Source organism: Ischnura elegans, chromosome 9, assembly GCF_921293095.1.
Source record: "Ischnura elegans chromosome 9, ioIscEleg1.1, whole genome shotgun sequence".
Taxonomy (NCBI): domain Eukaryota; kingdom Metazoa; phylum Arthropoda; class Insecta; order Odonata; family Coenagrionidae; genus Ischnura; species Ischnura elegans.
This window is the reverse complement of record NC_060254.1, coordinates 7862668-7881164: the sequence shown is the minus strand read 5'-3', so window position 1 is coordinate 7881164 and position 18497 is coordinate 7862668. Positions and strand designations below refer to the sequence as shown.

General features: G+C 39.0%; 2 protein-coding genes across 2 annotated transcripts in view; one reads left to right on the top strand and one right to left on the bottom strand.

The window, feature by feature from the left end:
• LOC124166048 (neurogenic locus Notch protein) overlaps nt 1-1544 on the bottom strand; it is a 309186-nt gene extending 307642 nt beyond the window's left edge. Inside the window, exon 1 of the mRNA XM_046543640.1 lies at nt 1261-1544. Coding sequence (XP_046399596.1) covers nt 1261-1339 — 79 coding nt within the window. The 5' untranslated portion in view covers nt 1340-1544. The remainder of the gene's footprint in view (nt 1-1260) is intronic.
• A 1466-nt stretch (nt 1545-3010) lies between these two features.
• Nucleotides 3011-18149, top strand: LOC124165526 (outer dynein arm-docking complex subunit 3). Its single transcript, XM_046542968.1, has 9 exons — nt 3011-3154; nt 5338-5439; nt 8825-9010; nt 9699-9814; nt 11759-12042; nt 13639-13816; nt 15268-15412; nt 15546-15686; nt 17389-18149. The coding sequence occupies exons 2-9, from the start codon at nt 5350-5352 to the stop codon at nt 17683-17685; spliced, it is 1437 nt and encodes a 478-aa protein (XP_046398924.1). The 5' UTR covers nt 3011-3154; nt 5338-5349; the 3' UTR covers nt 17686-18149.
• The last annotated feature ends 348 nt before the right edge of the window (nt 18150-18497 follow it).

Here is an 18497-nt window from a genome sequence, read left to right as displayed (position 1 = left end):
CTCAATTTTATAGTTACGGAAAAGCGTCTTGCGGAGATTTCAACGGGCGAAAATACGCATGTGCCCTTTCGATGATTAATACGAAATGAAAAAAGGAGTTACGATGATTTAAATCTAACACATAGTGGCGCCCAACAGTAGATGGAAATCGTCGAGAATAAATCAGAGCAGAAGCGTTGTCCGGGCTCGACAACGTGAGCTATGCTGAAAGGCACACCGGACGCCATTACTGCTGGCCCTCCAGCCCCCTCTCACCCTGACAGCAGCCGGACAACATCGGTCGAGCGTAGACGTTAAGATGGTGGTCACACCGCCGATGGTCATTCCAGTTTCATTTACCAGGGTGGAGCGTCGATACTGCTCTCACTTACCTTCACAAATAACTATAAACCGGAATAGTTCAATACTACCAACAAGTCATTTGTTAATGGTCAAACGACGAAACAAAAGCCTAGCGTGGTTGACAGTTTCGTTAGCCAGGTTTTAGCAAAAGTTAATAACACTTAGTATTGACATCTTATACGACATATCTATTTAAGGAATGTTAAAAAAAATTGGAAGTGTCTTTTGCTTATAACTGAAATGTAGCTCTCAACAGGTGGTCATCGATGTGAACACACACATTATTTATTTCCAAGTTTCAATTGGCTCGTTAAGTTTTCCTGAAGGACAGCAATATTCAACTGCTAAAATTTAGATTTTTCCAAGGCATTAAGAAGTAGGCAATTCTCATCTATTAAAACATAAATCCCTAAAATTCTATTTCAAGCTAAAGAAATGTTTCCACCCAGCATTACGCGCTACTGGAGAATAAATCAAAATCGACGGTAAAATAGAAATAGTAAACAGCTAAAAATAAATATCCACATTAACTTGGAACTCATATTTATTAAAAACACACTGACAAACAACCACAGCCTTTACAAGTCCAAGGATCCTGAGCACATGCGGAAGAGGAATGGTGTTTACATGCCGTGAACAGGCCGTGTCCGACTTTTCTTCACTTATTTTCCTAACCTCTTACTATCATTTTTCATGTTAAAATAGATATTTGGGAGGAAATCACAGTGATCACTTTCCGTAGGAGGTCCATGCGGCCACCCTTCGCACCTACTGCGGTGATGCTAGGGAACGACTTGTTGCTGCCCTCAACCCATAACGCTGATCACTCGCTAAGCACGGGAAGGCAGTTAATACTTCACGACACAAAAACAAAATCCTCCAGTAGGGTCACACCAATTTAAATCCCGAATAACTTACCTGTCACTGATGGTAACCATATGAAAACCAGCAAAACGGTCAGCGCCAATAATGGCTTGTAATCCTCTCGGCGCTTCATCTCGGGAGAAGAAAAGTAGATAAATCCTCAGAGAGCACTCATCACACACTCACACAGGCGATTCGGTTCCTAAACGCCTTAATATTCACTTCTAAATTCACATATTATTTATCACAAACTTTAAAAAACACGCACGCGTCCTCCACAGCGACGCTGCAGCAAACCGTCACTCTGGGGTCCCTTTGTTACATTGCGGGATTCTTTGGAAGTAGCCGCGGGAGGAAAGACTGTATCACTACGCCACGTTCCTCCTCCGGCCCTCGAGTTTGCCATATCCTGCAAATGGAGTAAGTTCATCTATAAAACAATTAATGTAGAGTAATTATTATGAATAATACTTTATAATTAATTTAACTACATATATTATCATCTATTGCCGTGATTCCTTTCAATTCCTTGGTTTTTACTGAGAAGAATGATGGAACTATTTCTTATTACGGTTTAAGCATTACTCCTCGGCACAAACTACCGGAATTACAAAAAAAGATGAAGGGTCGTGGTGCATTTTGCCACATATCTCTTTCAAGTGAGTAAATTACTGTGTGAATGTATGCGATTAATCAGGTATACTGTTCCTCCATGGTTTTACTCCCGAGTAAAATCTCAGGATGTGCAGTTGCAATTGTTAATCCGCACCGCTAAAAGTTATGCCCTATTCCATTCTTTTGATTTTCACCTCTAGGGCATATATACATTAAAGAATCTACATATCTAAAAGAAAATTTTCCATATGTTGGGAAAAATGCGTATCCGGATGAAGGGATATTCCGATTTACAAAAAGAGTAGACGAAAGTACAGTGTTGCGTTAAATCATTTAGTAATGTTTCTGTAGCCATGGTAGAGTACGATCAAGGCTCAAATATTGTAGAAGTAAATGCTATTTTGGTAGCAATTGCGTGACTCTGTACTTATTAATGACACCAAATATTTTACTCAAAAAACTGAAATACCCTCTCACGCCTCCACAAACTTTTCAGCCAATGAGAGCTGCCGCGGAAACAAATGAATACAGAAATGGTGGAAACGAAGTGCGCTGTAAATAAATGGCCGAAAGGAACGCAATTTCAACCTGATGTGCAAAAGTATATTTATTCAGGCATTTGAAAAATAATTTAGGGAGTCATAACCTTATTTACACATCAAAGGACATTCACCTATTTCAATTTTATTGATTGGGTGTACATCGGCGGTTTACAGGGGATTTATATTTCGATTGGAATCTAACCAATTTTAATAAAAGAACGCATAATGGAAAATCCTCTATCCGTTGTAAATAGGCAGATTTTAGAAATAAAGAAAAAAATTCAGCTATCAGGTGAATTCTAAAAGGTGTTTTTCTTACTGTCTTTCTTTGACTTTGTGCTGAAAATAAACTTCCTCTCTTACAGAGGGGCAGCGGAAAGCCCATCATGAGGAATGCGATGCAGAAAGGAAGAAAAATGCGGAAAAAGTTCACCAATTAAAAATTGAAATTAAGGAACTGCGAAAAAATCTGGCTAAAAAACCTGAAAAAGTTAGTTGCGACTTCCATTTATCATCATCTGTGCAATTAATGGGCTTATTTCTTTTGAATTCCACTAATTCATTAATGGAGCAAACGCTAATATCTCAGATATGATATCGTACCTCCTCTGAATTAAATATTTGTTTTATTTTTCAAGTGTGGTGATGTAATATTTAAAGTGAAGGGTCAAAATACTAAATGCAGACCTTCAGTCAGCAAAGTAACCACCCAAGAAGCAATATCTATCCTGGATCAACAAATACTTGACCTAAAGAAAAAGCTTGATCTTCTTCGCCATCAAGTTGGCAAGGTAGAGCATTTAATTCATCTATACGTGTAGATTTTTAATACACAGAAATCCATGTCCTATTCTTGAAAGGAATTTAGAGAGCTTCGTAAATATGTGGCCAGGTTATATCTAGTGAACTTAGATAGCATAAAATAAATAGGGATGACTGGTATTTAGATTATGACTTTTTGAGTCTTCGATCGGTAAATTTTTGATTTTCCAGTGAAGATTATAAATTTTCCTGTCATATAAAATACAGCTGAAAATCTAATTAAGTGTAGGGCCGTGAAAGATGACTGAAATAGACAGATAATCCATTCATGCTAATTTTCTTAGATATTTTTACTTTGGTTCCTGTGACATGTTATATCTCTATTTTATGCATCTATTCTTTACAAATGCATGTTATTTTGAGTTGGAAAAGGGAAGGGAAATAAGAGGACGTGAGTGATAGTGGCACTGGGTGGAAATTATGGAAAGACTATCAAACAGGCCATCAATGGAAAAACATATAAAATCAATGGTCTGCTTAATTTTTTGTAGTACGCTTGAATTCCTAAATAATTTTGGAGCCATGAAATTCAGTGGAAATAGATGGTTCAGGTTGCTATGGTAGATAATAATAAATTTATTTCACCATTGGCAGTATACACATCTGCAAGGCTAAAGTCAATATGAGATTTACAAATAATTCCATACAAACATACATACATGAATACATGATTGAAAATTGCCAGGTTCTTGGGAATTCTCAAGATAATCATTTCACTATGATATGAACAAACATTAGAAACAGAGCCGAGAGGGTAACAAAATACTAACAGAAAGTATGGAGAAATATAGGCGTTTAAGTTGCCATCTAGAAAATTTCCTTATAATGCATCCTCCAGATATTCATTAATACTGTAGTAGCATTTTTCAGCTAGGAGGATTTTTAGTCTCTTTTTAAATTCGGAAAGTGATTTGCTATTTTTTATTTCTTCGGGAATTTTATTGTAAAGGATCGAGGCAGAGAGAGCTGGAATACTGGTTTGAATGGATGTTATTTCTAGAACGGGTGAGGTGATCATGGTAGGTAGAATTTTGAAGAAAATGGGAAGGGTTTGCTTTAACAAAGCAGGCACACGTAAGGATATACAAAGAAGGGAGGGTGAGGATTTTAGATTTAGTAAAGAAGATTTTACCAGGAGTGCAAATAGGGACATGGTACATGGTTTTAATAGCTTGATTTTGAGCTGAAAAGGCTCATTTTGCTGCAGGTGAGTTTCCCCAAAACAGAATGCCATAAGAGAATCCCAAAACCATGCCATACACAAAGTGTTGACTTCTCTCCCTGTTGGCCAGGGTTCCAATCCTGGTGGTGGTAGAGATTTTTCAGAGACTGTCTAATTTCTGCTTGAGTGCTTTTCGGAAGGCTCTATAACTACAGCACTTTGTCTGATGGTTGGTACGATAAGCTATATATGCTATACTATAGTTCCCTCAGCACCTTTTGTTACTTAAGAGCAGGCTAATACTGACAGCGGATATCTCTCCACCCTTCTTTCCATATGGCGCTATAGACCTAAGCTGTCGGTCACCTCCTACAAATACCATACCATTAAGTGGCAGCTATATATGCAGGGGTGCCAACTTACAAAAAATATTGGGGGGACACAAACCGGGGATCTTGCCCCAGGAAATTTTATAAGTAGCGAGTTTTTAGTTTTTTAATCATTTAAAAAGAGCCATATGATCAATACTAGAATCCTGACAACTCGAATCTCGATATCTGGACACTCCGGGGAAAACCGACAAGCCTGACACATTTTTTCGTCTCACCCATAACCAATTTTTGGGGGGGCTCGGGCCCCCTCAGGCCCCATCGAGTCGGCGCCACTGTATATATGCATTCAAAAATATGCTCACCAATCTTATCTTCTCGTCAACAATAGATGATGGAGAGACCTGGAGTAACCTTGAGCATCTTCTGGGGACGATTCTTGATTTCAAATTCTTAAAGTTGAAGACCAAGCATGAAAGTTAATCTCCTATATTGGGGAAATTCACCATACCTTTCCACCATTTTGATTTAATATTGAAAGATTTCATATCAATTTCTTAAGTTGACCATCAAATTTTGAATGCTGAGGGGGCCCTCAGAAAATTGAAAGGGCTTGAAACATTACATCAATATAGAAATGTCTTCAACTCTTCCTTTTCAGGGTAGAGAGAAAATGAGGAGATTGGCAGAGGAGTATCAAGAGCTTCTTGTGAAGCATGCAGTCAGTCAACAAAAAGCAAAATCTGGAACTCCTGAAAGTTTTGTAATTAAAAATCGATTCCTCAATTTAATTACAACAGTTTAAAACTTTCTTTTGGCTTGTTCCTAGATTTGCACTGCACTTGCATGAATTCTTTATGTTAATGGCTATGATCAAAAAATAATAGCTGCACCTAAGAAACTTTGAAGATGCACTGTCATACACCAAAGCACATACCAGGGAATATCTGGAAAACAGCTGTTGCATTGCATTGGAATTATGAGTGTACAGCAGGAATTTCTATAAATCAGGTAGGAATAATGTCATTTAAACTTCTTTCATGATGATATATAGCAGCTTGTATCCTAAGGCTCTATGTCAAACACTCAGAGGAAAGAAAACTTACAAGAGTATTTTACTGATAAAGGTAGGTTTCCATGGGGTACTTAAGAAGTATGTATTCAGGTAGTCTCCCCTCCCTGCCTTAACTTCCCTCTACAATTCACAATAAGACCTACTCCCTTTCATTCTATCAAAAAATCCTTCTTTTTTCCTTCCTCTCCCTCATTTTCCCAACATTCTACCCTCAAACACCATTTTCAACATCCCCTTCCCGCTAAGTACTCCTCCCATCCATACCTTCTGTCTCCTCCGTATCTCATCTAAAAGCTGCCTCTCCTCGCCAACCATATACAGCACTTTGTCGTTCCTCCTCCTCTCCGTCCATTTCACCCTCTCCATTCTCCGCCACATCCACATCTCGAAAGCCTCCAGTCTTCTCTCGTCCTCCTTCCTAAGTGTCCACATTTCCGCACCGTAGAAAGCTGCACTCCATATCAAACTCTTTACTAACCTTTTCTTAAAATTCTAGCATAACATCCCGCTCATAAGCTCATTCCTGTTCTTGATCGCCTTCTTTGCTAACACAGTTATCTTCCTGATGTCCTTACTGCTGTAAAAGCAACACCAATTTTGGAGTCTTGACTCACTCCTCGACCAATTCTTTGCCCACTGAGATTCTTCATCTGCTACCCTCACTTACATATTCTGGGCCATATACAGATTACAAATGAGTCGCCTTTCACTTCAATATATGCCTATTTTCTTGAAAACAGCCATTCACTGAAAAAAGTCCACTCTTTCAAATACCTTTCAAAATCCAAAGGTAATAATAATAATTATTATTATAATAATAATAATTTTTATAGTTTCTAGAGATTAGACTTAAAGGTAAGAATTATCAAAAGAGGAAAATACCTCTATAAACTTCACACTTGGTTTCATATTTTGGTTTAAATTTCTCTATTTTGAGTAGGGTTATAAACCAACAATTTTTTGACCTATGCAAACATCATCCTGAAGTGGTAGTTAATCGATATTATGCATAGTCCATCTTTGGGGATAAAGGGTGGCGCTTAAGTAAGTGGGGGTGAGCAGTTGGAAAGTTTCTTGGTGTGAAAGGAAGCCCAGCCCCATTATCATTAGCCCCAGCCGAGGGCTCGCAACCACACCAGACAGCCCCTAGTATAGTTTGTAAACTTAAGTATTTATCCTTATTCTTCATATTCTTGCATCTATCACAGCACCATATATTCTTCTGAGTATCTATCTTTCCCACCTAATTATTTCTCCTGGTATTTTTGTAAGCGTCCATTTTTCATAGGCATAAAGGACGGCAGGTCTCAGCTCCGTCATATAAATGATTATTTTTTTGCTTCTCAAAATATCTCTTGATCTAAAAATAGACCGCAGGGCATATTAGCATTTTTGTCCATGAGCTCTCAGACCTTCATGGCATTAAATTTGTGAGTCTATTAGCCGTGTTGTCAAACCTAACATTTCGTATTGGTGATCTTACCTTTGCCATTTTCCATGTGGAGTGCATGCATGTTTTTCACTCACTCTGGTTTCTGTTTCAACTGAGTGGCTAACTAATTCATTTCTGTGCAAATTCATCATCATCACTGGTCAACAATCCTAGGATTGGTTTGACGCAGCTCTCCACTCAGTTCTCCTATCAGCTAATCTTTTCACACCAAGGTATTTCTTCTCTTTCACATCCTTCTTTACTTGTTCCATATATTTTGTTCAAGGTCTTCCTTTTCCGTTCTTGTCTTCCACCTGTCCCTCGACGATTGTCTTCATCAGGCCATCATGTCTCAAGATGTCTGGGCCAATTAGTAGGGATTATTCCACCCCAGAGCCGAATTCAGAATGTGGGTGGCCCATCTTGTTGGGAGGCCCACTGTTTCAAGGTGTTTTCAATTTGCAGTGTAGTAATATGCAGAAAATGCAAGTAACACAATTTTCAACAAATTTCTTAACAATATACCAAACAGCTCTTTGTCTTCAATATACCAACAAAGAGCTGCACAAGCACCTCGTGCTTTTGACGACACCGCTTGGCATGCCACTTGTTGCGTTCAGAGCTAGATTAACAACGCCAATGGATAAAGTATTTTTTATCAGCAGAGTTAACCATTTATTAACGTTAATGTTGATGAATACATTTTAACCAAATACAACCCAGCTTCACTTTGAATGCCCATGTACATTATGGTTTTTTTTTTTCGATTTTGTGAGTTTTACCTCTATACTGGTGGAAGACTCGTACTTGGTGGGAGGGCCCGGGCCCCCTTCTTCGATCGGGTTCTCCTGCTCCTCCCCATATGAGGACCCTCGAGGGTATGACATGCCTTGTCTTGGCACTGGACCCAAGATACACATGTTTCAAGGAATTCCGTGATAAAAAGTAGATGCTGTATGTATAAGTACATTTGCCACTGACAAGTTTGCTCCCTCTCTCAGTCTCTGTACTCAGCCAGATATTTGCTTCCTGAACTAGTTTGGGTGGTATCCAGGTTGCCTGTATGTACTGATATTGTGGTGTCAATTCACATGAATCAGTAAACCATTAATTTCATTAAATCAGCTGTATATTTCATATGCATAATGCTAAGAGTTAAATGCATCATTGGTTATTGGGAGACATGATGAAATGTAACCATTTCAAACATGGAGTTTGAGAGGATGCTGGGTGAATGGTCTCCTCAACAGATGCATGACCAGTGGTCGCCACAGGGACGGGATAGGAAATGTTGGGAGGGCTTCAGCTCCTTAAGCCCCCTCCCCTCCCTGCCTACATACCCATCTGTACTTCCCCTCCCATGCCTACAGGGTGCACTGACTGTCTCTCCTCCGCATGATTCATCCCCCCCACAAAGCTATTTGGAACCAAGTAGAGTCATACTTTAAGGTGAATGATATTAATAGATTTTCATAGATGTATGCTGGCACTGAAATAACGATTGCACCTATCCTACAAAATACACAATACTTTAACACAAAAAGCTAGGAATCTGACAAAATGAGCTGTAAGGCTTCATTTCATATTTCACGTCAATAGAGTATGGATGTAATACATATATTTTGGGCACTCTATTTCCAGCACATTCGGTCTTTGGAGAATCAGCTACATAGAATTGAAATGAGTGTTGCCGAGGCCTGTCACGTGCGTCGCAAATATCGTTCCATAAGGTCTGGTTTACTGGAGGATAGTGCTAGTTACGAAAGCACACTCAGACGACTGGAGGAATCTCTTCAAAAACAGGAGGAAGAAATAAAGAGACAACAGGTAGGTGCAACTCATAAAATTAAAGGTGATACTTATCTAAGTTGCAGGTGTTATTAGACCAAAGAAGCGTGATTATAGTTTAAAGCATTAAAATGGATCAAATACAGAATTTAAGTATTTTTAAAAGGCAGTACCCTCTTGATTGGGTTTGGTTTCAAACAAAGTGCAAAATTTTCTAGCAGAAAAAAAATAATTTTCTTGACTGGGATTAAAACTTGTATCACGCTGAAAACATGACAGGTGCACTACCACTTTTGGTATGCTGGCATCTTTATCACAATATTGTTGGCTTTCGAAGATAAGGTGGTCCATTTTTCCAACCATACAATACCACAAGAGAGCATCTTTGAGGTCAGAGCCCCACAACTAGGGTGGTAAGCGTAGAAATTATTGAAAGAAGTAACCACAGAGTAGCCAGCTGTGTACCCTTATGGAGTCCCCTAAAAGGGTCCAGGGTTGAATCCTGGTCAAGACAAATAATTTTTTTCTCCCTGCAAGTTTTCCACTTATTGTTTGTAAGCTCTTACAGGTGACCCCATGTACATAAACCACTGGCTATTCTGCGGTCTATTCATTGTTTCCTTGACTCATTTAAAATTAATATTCCAGTATTCATATAATATAGCTCTTAAACCAATGTTCTTGAGGGTAGTGGTCTGATTATTTTATTTGAAAATGTCAACTGTAGGAGGTGAACAAAGAAGCAGTCAGCTTGAGAGACGCCACGAAAGGATCACTGCTTAGACAGGAAGAGGAGGCACTCATGGTGGGGAAAGAGAGGGAACAGAAGCTGCAAGAATGCAGGTCAGCCACTCCATTTGTCTTAATTTAAAAGAAAGTAGGCAATTTTTTGCTACATAAGCATTTAGATTGAGTAGGGAGCAGGGGCACCGACTTATAAAAAATATTGGGGGGGCCCATATCGGAGGTCTTGCCCCAGGAAGAGGTTATATTCAAAGTGTGTCGCAGCACCGAAACACTAGCATGATGCACACCACTTGATTCAGTTAACCTGCTTAACCTTATAATTAATTGTTTCATCACACATTGTTGAATTTATTTTAAAAGGTAACTATTATCAAACATGAGAAATAAAAATTACCAATATATTTTTGTGACTTCACAAAGCATAATATAACTTAATTATTTTCTTGAATTATTGAGGGGGCTCCGCCCCCCAAACGAATCTTTGAGGGGGCTCGGGCCCCCTCAGGCCCCATGGAGTCGGCGCCATTGGTAGGGAGACTGATAATTCCAATGGCATCTCCAAATCCTTGGCTGTGATGCTACCTTACTGGCTGAAAACAGGTGCTAACCAATGGTACAAATGCTCCTTCCTCCAAAACACAGTAACAAATGTCTTCTAAATTACGTTTGAAGGCTTTGTAAAGACCTATTATATTATACCATGAACCTCATGGGCTGGTATTATCAGTGAAGAAAATTATACATATTATGTACTGGCAATTTTCCACAAAATCTCACCGCCAGTTTCAATACATTTTGCGTCATATTTAAGAACATTGTTTGTATTATGTATTTGGAGACAGTACAACATATTTGTAATGTTTTCTTTTATTATTGTTGCCTGAAAATGATATGTAAAATGTACTGAAAATAATCATGAGGTCAATCTGTTTGTGGAAAATTGCTAGTAATTTTTAATTTATTAACAAGTTAGATTTCCATGAGAATAAGTATAATGACATCTTCTGTGTAGTACTCTCACATTTCATTGGCCAAGTCCTGATTTTTCCTCTCCTTGTGGATGCTCCTGAGCATGGATTTTCAGGAGCTTCTATTAGAATATCCATCATTTTAGTTAGGTCTTCACATTGAGAAAACATTTGTGATTTTCATGCGACTATATAAAGTGAACTACCTTTTATTTGCCTCCTATCCTTCAACCCATCTGGTCAGTGGCGTAGCCAGGAATTTTGTTTGGGGGGGGAGGGGGGGGGGTCCAAAACCAAGGGGAAACTTTTTTGAAAAACAGGGCAGGGGCGCAGCCAGGTATTAAGGCTAGGGCGGTTTTAGGCACACTAATACTGGGGTGTCTGAGGGTGTGGAATACCCGCCAGGGTAAGGGGGGAGGTGAGGGAGCACTCCTTCAGAAACATTTCAAGAAAAATAGTTCAAAATGGAGTGTTTTACGGCTTTCGGAGGGATACTTAATAATATATTAATAATATTTACGCTATTTTGTAAGTTATATTAATCCAATTAAGTAAAATGGATTAAACTTATAAACGTTTCTGAGCTCTAGGGAGGGGTTTTTATCCCCCAAAACCCTCCCCTCGCTGCGCCACTGAAACAGGGTACATACTAAGTAATGACTTTTAAACTAATTTTAACGCTTTTCATAATCGAAAAAACTTCATTTGTTAAATAAATATTCCATAAATTCATGATTTTTCAATATATTTTGTTTTATCTTTTGAAGGAAAATAATTGTGTTTTTATATTTCGGGGCCCCTTGGACCCCTCACCTGGCTATGCCACTGCATCTGGTATCAGTGGTCCTGAAGGGAGAATCTAATTTGTATTTCTTGAAAGAAAAAAATTATATTGAGTGAATTCACTGTTATAAACTACAACATAATAAATTAAAGTATTTTGAGAAAATGTAAATAATTTCTACTATGTTTCATATTTTTTTATCTCATGATTTTCTTTACTTCAGCATCACCAAGCAATCTCCCAGGTTGGGCCTGTGCACTCTGATTTTAGAATGTTTTCTATTTCTAGGCGAAAAGTAGAAGAAAGATCAAAGGCCCTGATGTCGCTAGAGAGCAAAATGTTTCCCGCAGCTTCACATAGAGATGGCACCAATGGTTCTCCCACATCTCCAAAATCTCACAGTCCTCGTCGTGGAAAGTCTCCGAGTGCTCACAGAATGTTTAAGCAGGCAACAGGAGGAGATAAAACTGCTGGTTATGGAGGATACCAAAGTTCTAGTGAAGAAGAAGATGAAAATGAGAAAAAAGTTGCCACGTTGGAAGCAGCGTTTGCCAAACTGAAGGAGGCAACAGGTTAGTCCATTATATGCATCTCTTTCTTTGTAAATTGCTACGAGACACTCGCTTGGTTTCTAAATCAGTCATTATAGCAATGAGTTTAAATCTCAATATAATTAATATGTTGACTCTTAACCTTTGCTTGTTTAAAGCATGCATGTTATTGTATTTTTATATGGGATGCTTTCCCTTTCATGGGAAATGATACTTGAGTGGTGTACGAAATTTAGGCACCCTGTCATTTAGAGTGGATAAAGGTGTTAAAGATGGATCCTTGATAATAAATAAAAGCGAACAAACTATGTATAAATCCACCAATTTATTTTTGTGGTACTAATAGTTTCGATGCAGCGGCGTCATCATCAGGTACAAAGGATACAAAGAAACAAACATCCTTATATATCATGTGGTATCGGGAGGAAGAAGGTAGGTGGAAGGGGTGGCTGGGAAATCTGAGGTGTGTGATTGGGCGTTGTGGGAGGGTGGTGAGAGTTGGAGAGGGGTGGGGTGTGGAAGACCGTTGGTCGGGAGTAACGGAAGGTTTTTGGTGACTAAGGTAATGACGGGGGTGTCCGTGGGAGTGGGGGAAGGGGAAGGATTATGGGTTGTTGGTTTTTCCGTGAGGTTCAGGGAGGCCATTAGGAGGGGGGAAAGGTTCTCAAAAAGGATATCATTAAGAAGGGGACGTTTCTTGATGAGTCTTCTAATCTCCAACTCTTCTAGCTTGTTCATTCTTCTGCCTTTTTCCTCCCTGTGCAGAATTTTTGGCATGAAATCACTGTTGTGGTTCTCCTCCCACAAGTGCTTAGCAAAGTGGGATTGGGAGAGGTTACAAGTCTGAAAACTCCTCTTGTGTTCCTCCGCTCTCTTTCGGAAAGTGCGGCCCGTTTGTCCGAAAGAGAGCGGAGGAACACAAGAGGAGTTTTCAGACTTGTAACCTCTCCCAATCCCACTTTGCTAAGCACTTGTGGGAGGAGAACCACAACAGTGATTTCATGCCAAAAATTCTGCACAGGGAGGAAAAAGGCAGAAGAATGAACAAGCTAGAAGAGTTGGAGATTAGAAGACTCATCAAGAAACGTCCCCTTCTTAATGATATCCTTTTTGAGAACCTTTCCCCCCTCCTAATGGCCTCCCTGAACCTCACGGAAAAACCAACAACCCATAATCCTTCCCCTTCCCCCACTCCCACGGACACCCCCGTCATTACCTTAGTCACCAAAAACCTTCCGTTACTCCCGACCAACGGTCTTCCACACCCCACCCCTCTCCAACTCTCATCACCCTCCCACAACGCCCAATCACACACCTCAGATTTCCCAGCCACCCCTTCCACCTACCTTCTTCCTCCCGATACCACATGATATATAAGGATGTTTGTTTCTTTGTAGCCTTTGTACCTGATGATGACGCCGCTGCGTCGAAACTAGTAGTACCACAAAAATAAATTGGTGGATTTATACATAGTTTGTTCGCTTTTATTTATTAGAATGAACCTCCACAAAGATGAGCCTGTTATGATAGAGTTTATGGATCCTTGATGTTGGCAATCGCTTTAACTAAGAGTGGCATGACTAAAACACTGATATTAAAAAATAACTATTTCCTTAGGAGAGACAAACTCAGAGGATGTCCTCAAACGCTTTCAGAAACAGCGAGAGACTCAAGGTCGCCTGGCTTATCTCCGGCGTGTGGCTGAGGATGAGAAGGCCAAGTTCACGTCTGAGAGGGAATCAATGCAAGAGGAACTTCACTCCTCACAGTTTGCCCAAGTCTGCAACACAGAGCAGTGAGTAACTTTGAAAATACAATCAGCCTTTTATTGAACCAAATTTCTCTTAATGATCATCTCAGTGGTGAATTAAAGGGGTGATAGGAGGTGATTCTCCAAAAATGAAGGGGGAGAAGCTGCCCCCTTCATTTTCGGAGAAATCGAATACCTTTTGGGTGACTCTCCAATGTAAGTTTTTAATTCCCCAGCTTAAGAAACAACGTATCAAAATTATAGGTGAATTGAATTTCTACAAGCCACTTGATATCAGACCTCATATGCATAATCATTGTAAGGTACTGCATGCCACCAAGGCTCAGCAGAAAGCGATCCTCCCAAAACAACAACCTTAATCCTCCCAAGGCTCATCTTGACACAATTTTATAACAAAAGTGAGCACAATTAAGATAGCCATGAAATGCCCATGCCTGTGGAAAACTAAAGAAAACTTCCTGTTAAAAAAATTATGCTTACAGTAGCAGACAAAGTATGTACCTATTAGTTTCATAAGTCATAACGGACAAGGGAGTTCATAGAACTGTGGTGACTGTAGATGATATTGGGTCTATCGCTGTCCTCCATTTACAACCCATTGTCTTTCTTTATATAGGTACCTCTCTAAAGTTTCTTTTGGACCCTTTCTTTGAAGGAATCTTTTCCCCATGACCAAGAGCATTTTTCTTTCTGATGTGCTAACTTTGCTCCCAATGTCTCACTCCAACCATCAACCCGTCATGGCACAGTTTTGCTTGACTTGACTATCAGGGAATTACACAATTCATATGATGTGTTTTAAGCTAACCCTGATCCATATCCCCATGACAGGATATGTAGTCAGCTATTTTTTGATTAATCCCCATCCTCCTTCAAGGATGAGTTGCCACGTGAATTTTTAGGGAACCAATGAAAAAACTCCTGCATCAAAGACAAACCAAAATTTTGGAGGGGAGATGGTCTAGAGTGAAGTTCATCCAGCTAAAATGCCCCTAAATACTATCCCACCCCCGAATTAAATCACCCAAAATATCTTCTTTCTACAACCTTGACTAATTAATTGATTGAGAACCCATGCCATTGAAAATTATGAATTACATAGTATCTGTGCATCTATAGCTTCAGTAAAATCATCTTCAACCACACAAATGCATAAACAAAATTTGCAGAATAGGCAAGCCAGTAAGGTTTGTTAATTTACCAGTGGGCAAATTCTTCTTTTCACCGCATGCCAATAAACGCACTCACAACCCCTTAGTTGGACTAAAACTTGTTATAAAGAGACTGCCATAATCATCGCACTGAAACCTGTGTTGTCATATGAACTCCAATATCCTCAATTAAATATTTCGGCCAATGTATGTATTTTTTTGATCAGTTAACAATATGAACTAACTATGTACATAGTAAGCTTTTCGGATAGGGGATAGAAATTTATTAAGAAAAACTTTGATTTTCTCTCTCTTTATCACAAGGAATATGGAAGAAATAGAAAATACAAAGCAGCTCATTGAAAAAGAAAAAGCCCGCCAAGAGAGAGCCAATGAAAAATACAATGTTCTGCTGGAACAAATAAGTGTGATCAAAGGAAAGCTATATACCTACTGTAAATCTTTACAGGTACAATTTGTAAAATTTTCCTTGCAATTTAATAATTTAATAATTCGCAAAAAATCTCTCTCCCCACCATTCTGTTTCCAACAGCATGCCACAAGTAAACAATATAAATTACTAATTTGTTAATGCATCTCAGTTGCCAGATGACCAACCACTTCCACCACTGTCTCCTGATCCGGAATTTGCCCTGACAATAATTTCTATTTTCAAACAAAAACTTGAGTGGGTGAAGGATTTCACATCTAAAGGAGCATATGATCGAAAACTTTCCAAAGAGGTAAGGAATGTGTTCCTGTTACGTACATACTTTATCCATAAAGGGAGCTGCACCAAGCTCAACACATATATATGAGACCCTTGCTTTACACCATTAACCCATTCTGCAGGACTGATCGTAATGCACATCCCATCGCATGTTGAATCTTCCTTAATTCCAGATGATAAATCAGTTTTAAGACCCTCAGCAGATGTAACTTATTATACATACATAAAAAAATGTGTTTTGTTAACAAATAAGGAGAATTACATTATTGATGGCATGTATTTTTGGCAAGAAGAATCAAAATTGATGCCATTTGAAATTTTAAAAAAAGCGAGCACATTAATCTCAGATTGTATTCAGAATTCATCATAAGTCCAACCCGTCATGGTGCAGAGGTTCCGCTGTTTTATGCCAGTGGCATCGATAAATTAGCTACAAACATTCTACTCCTGAAACCCATGATGGAGCAAAATAAATGGACTTAGCGCCACTCTCTAGCCACCAAAATGGAAGAAAAGACGCATGAATAAAAACGAAAAATTCATGCATCCTCGGGGAAAAGACACATCAGTGCAATATTGAAAGCTGACATTAAGAAGTGGTGAAAGGAGAGCAGTATGTATATCCAACTTGAATGTTTCAGAAAAAAATGCAGAATATCCCATGTGATTCTTTAATGCTTCACTAACTAGGGCACCGATGGTAAAAAAAAAAATCCACAGAGTTAAATTGATACTCCCATTTCGCCTCTCTCTCCCCTCAGTTCTCCCACTTCCGCCTCCTAAATATGTATAAATTAACTGCACTTACCACCATTTGTACCTTGAAAATGATTTAGTAACATTGAAACTCGGGTCGGATTAAATTTATTTTTGTGGAAAATTGCAAATCATCTTTCATTATGAATCAATTCCACTCCATCTCACTTGATTCCTCAAATTTTAAACTGATACATCATGACTTAGTCTCAAACACAGATCTTCTGAATGACCAAGGGAAGGTTTCACATAAAAATCGACAAAAGACGAGGACACTTAGGTAGCTTCATTATAAAAGTACTTAGAGCAAAGTTGGGGGATTCTGTCTTACATTATAGGTAGTACATATATGTAAGTACCTATTCTGTAGATCCAGATCAAGGCTAATTATTTTCTTCAGTGATATTTTCCTGCATCTATTGCAAAATATTCTGAGCTTCAGCAAAAGCACTGTTTACTATGATCTGTGGATGGGAGAGCAACCTTTTCATGGGTTCAGGATGGCAGAATGAGCTGTTTTCCTTGGTCACATAAAAACCCTGAGTTCATCTGTTGGAATGCTTTGCCTTCAGCCCGTCCAAATGTTTTTCATCCCTTTACTTCCATTGCCATCTAACTTAAGGTGTATTGCTCGTTAGTATATAATTTATGATTTTTGAAAAAATATAAATATTTTAATGTGAAAACCTTCCTTTTAAAATAAATAAACTTTTCTCGGGTATCCATGTGAGTAAGAGATTGTAAGAGTGCCGACGTTTCGGATTCCGTCTCGTCAACAATTCTCAAGGCTACTGAAATGTCGGTGCACTTAGAATTTCTTACCCTTGCGGATACCCATAAAAAGTTATTTATTCTGTTCATCGGGAAAGTGTTAAATCATACATCCTTTTACAATTTTGAATTTCCAAGCACAGTTCTGCTTGATGATAATTAATCGACATGCATTTCCTTTTGAGTAGAATGAAGGGGCTTTGCTGCCGATGAAGAAGCACCCAGATGACGTGCAAACAAGTGGCGCTGTATTCATGTTGGATCGGCGCCCTGCCGCGGCGCCTGAGGTAGACTTGGATTTGGAAGAGGATGGGGGGGGACATGGGAAAAGTGGTCCATCTGGGCCAGAGGAGATCCCCACGCGCGCATTCCTCAAGAGACAAGCGCAGCTCATTGTTGACGCAAAAGCAAGGAGAAGATTTTTCGTAGTTAGGGGCCCGGTCGGTGCAGCAACAGTGGGCCCTAAAATAAGAAGAGATAAGTAAGAGGGCATTGTTCACATGCTTAAATTGAAGGTTAGTAAGCACCTGAATCAAAAGAAACGAAAAAGACTAACGGAAGAGTGTGGTGCCACAGGTAAAATATTTCCAGCAATGGTAAAGCTCATCGATAATGAAGGGAAAGCCCAGATGCATTATCAGAGACTGATAATTCTCTCATGATCATTATCTGGGCAATTTTTGCTGTATCGTACTCTCTGTATCTTTTGCACAAATGCCAATGAAAACCTAGTATTTAGCTCCAAGGTGGGGGTAGATAGGAAAGGGGGCAATGAGGATTGTTTGCACATACCAACAAGGAAATGGATAAGCGAGTGATTCTTAAAACAGTTAATGAGTACCCTACTGTACTGAGAGAAAGGAGACAGCAATGTAGATGCTAAGCACCCTGTGTAGATGGTAAGTAGATCCAGGATTGAAGAGGTTGTTCATGCAATAACATACGTTAGCTCACGAGGCAAAAGCCAGTCCGTTTATTTGATGGAAAGATGAATTACACTCACAATTATGGATTCTCGCAGCATTTTATCTAGAAACTTGCAACTCAAAAATCTGCTTTATCCATTGCAAATGGTAATTTCAGTAAGTGAGATGTTTGAAGATGGCAAGAGATACTACATTGTTGTTGGGTGATACAAAACAATAATAACCAGAAATCCCCACCAAAAGTGTGATTTTGCAGAACTTAATCCTAGATGTGTTTATTTTACAGTAAATTTACTTCACAAATGGGTGCTAAGAAATGTATAGGAATAGAACGCTGGTTTTGACTTTTGCTATTAACTCCATCAATTTCA

Coding starts and splice junctions, on each gene's coding strand:
- LOC124165526 (XM_046542968.1), top strand. CDS start 5,350: ATGAGGAGATTGGCAGAGGAGTATCAAGAGCTTCTTGTGAAGCATGCA. Junction 5,440..8,824: donor CTGGAACTCCTGAAAGTTTT/GTAATTAAAAAT, acceptor CTCTATTTCCAG/CACATTCGGTCTTTGGAGAA. Junction 15,687..17,388: donor ATCGAAAACTTTCCAAAGAG/GTAAGGAATGTG, acceptor CCTTTTGAGTAG/AATGAAGGGGCTTTGCTGCC.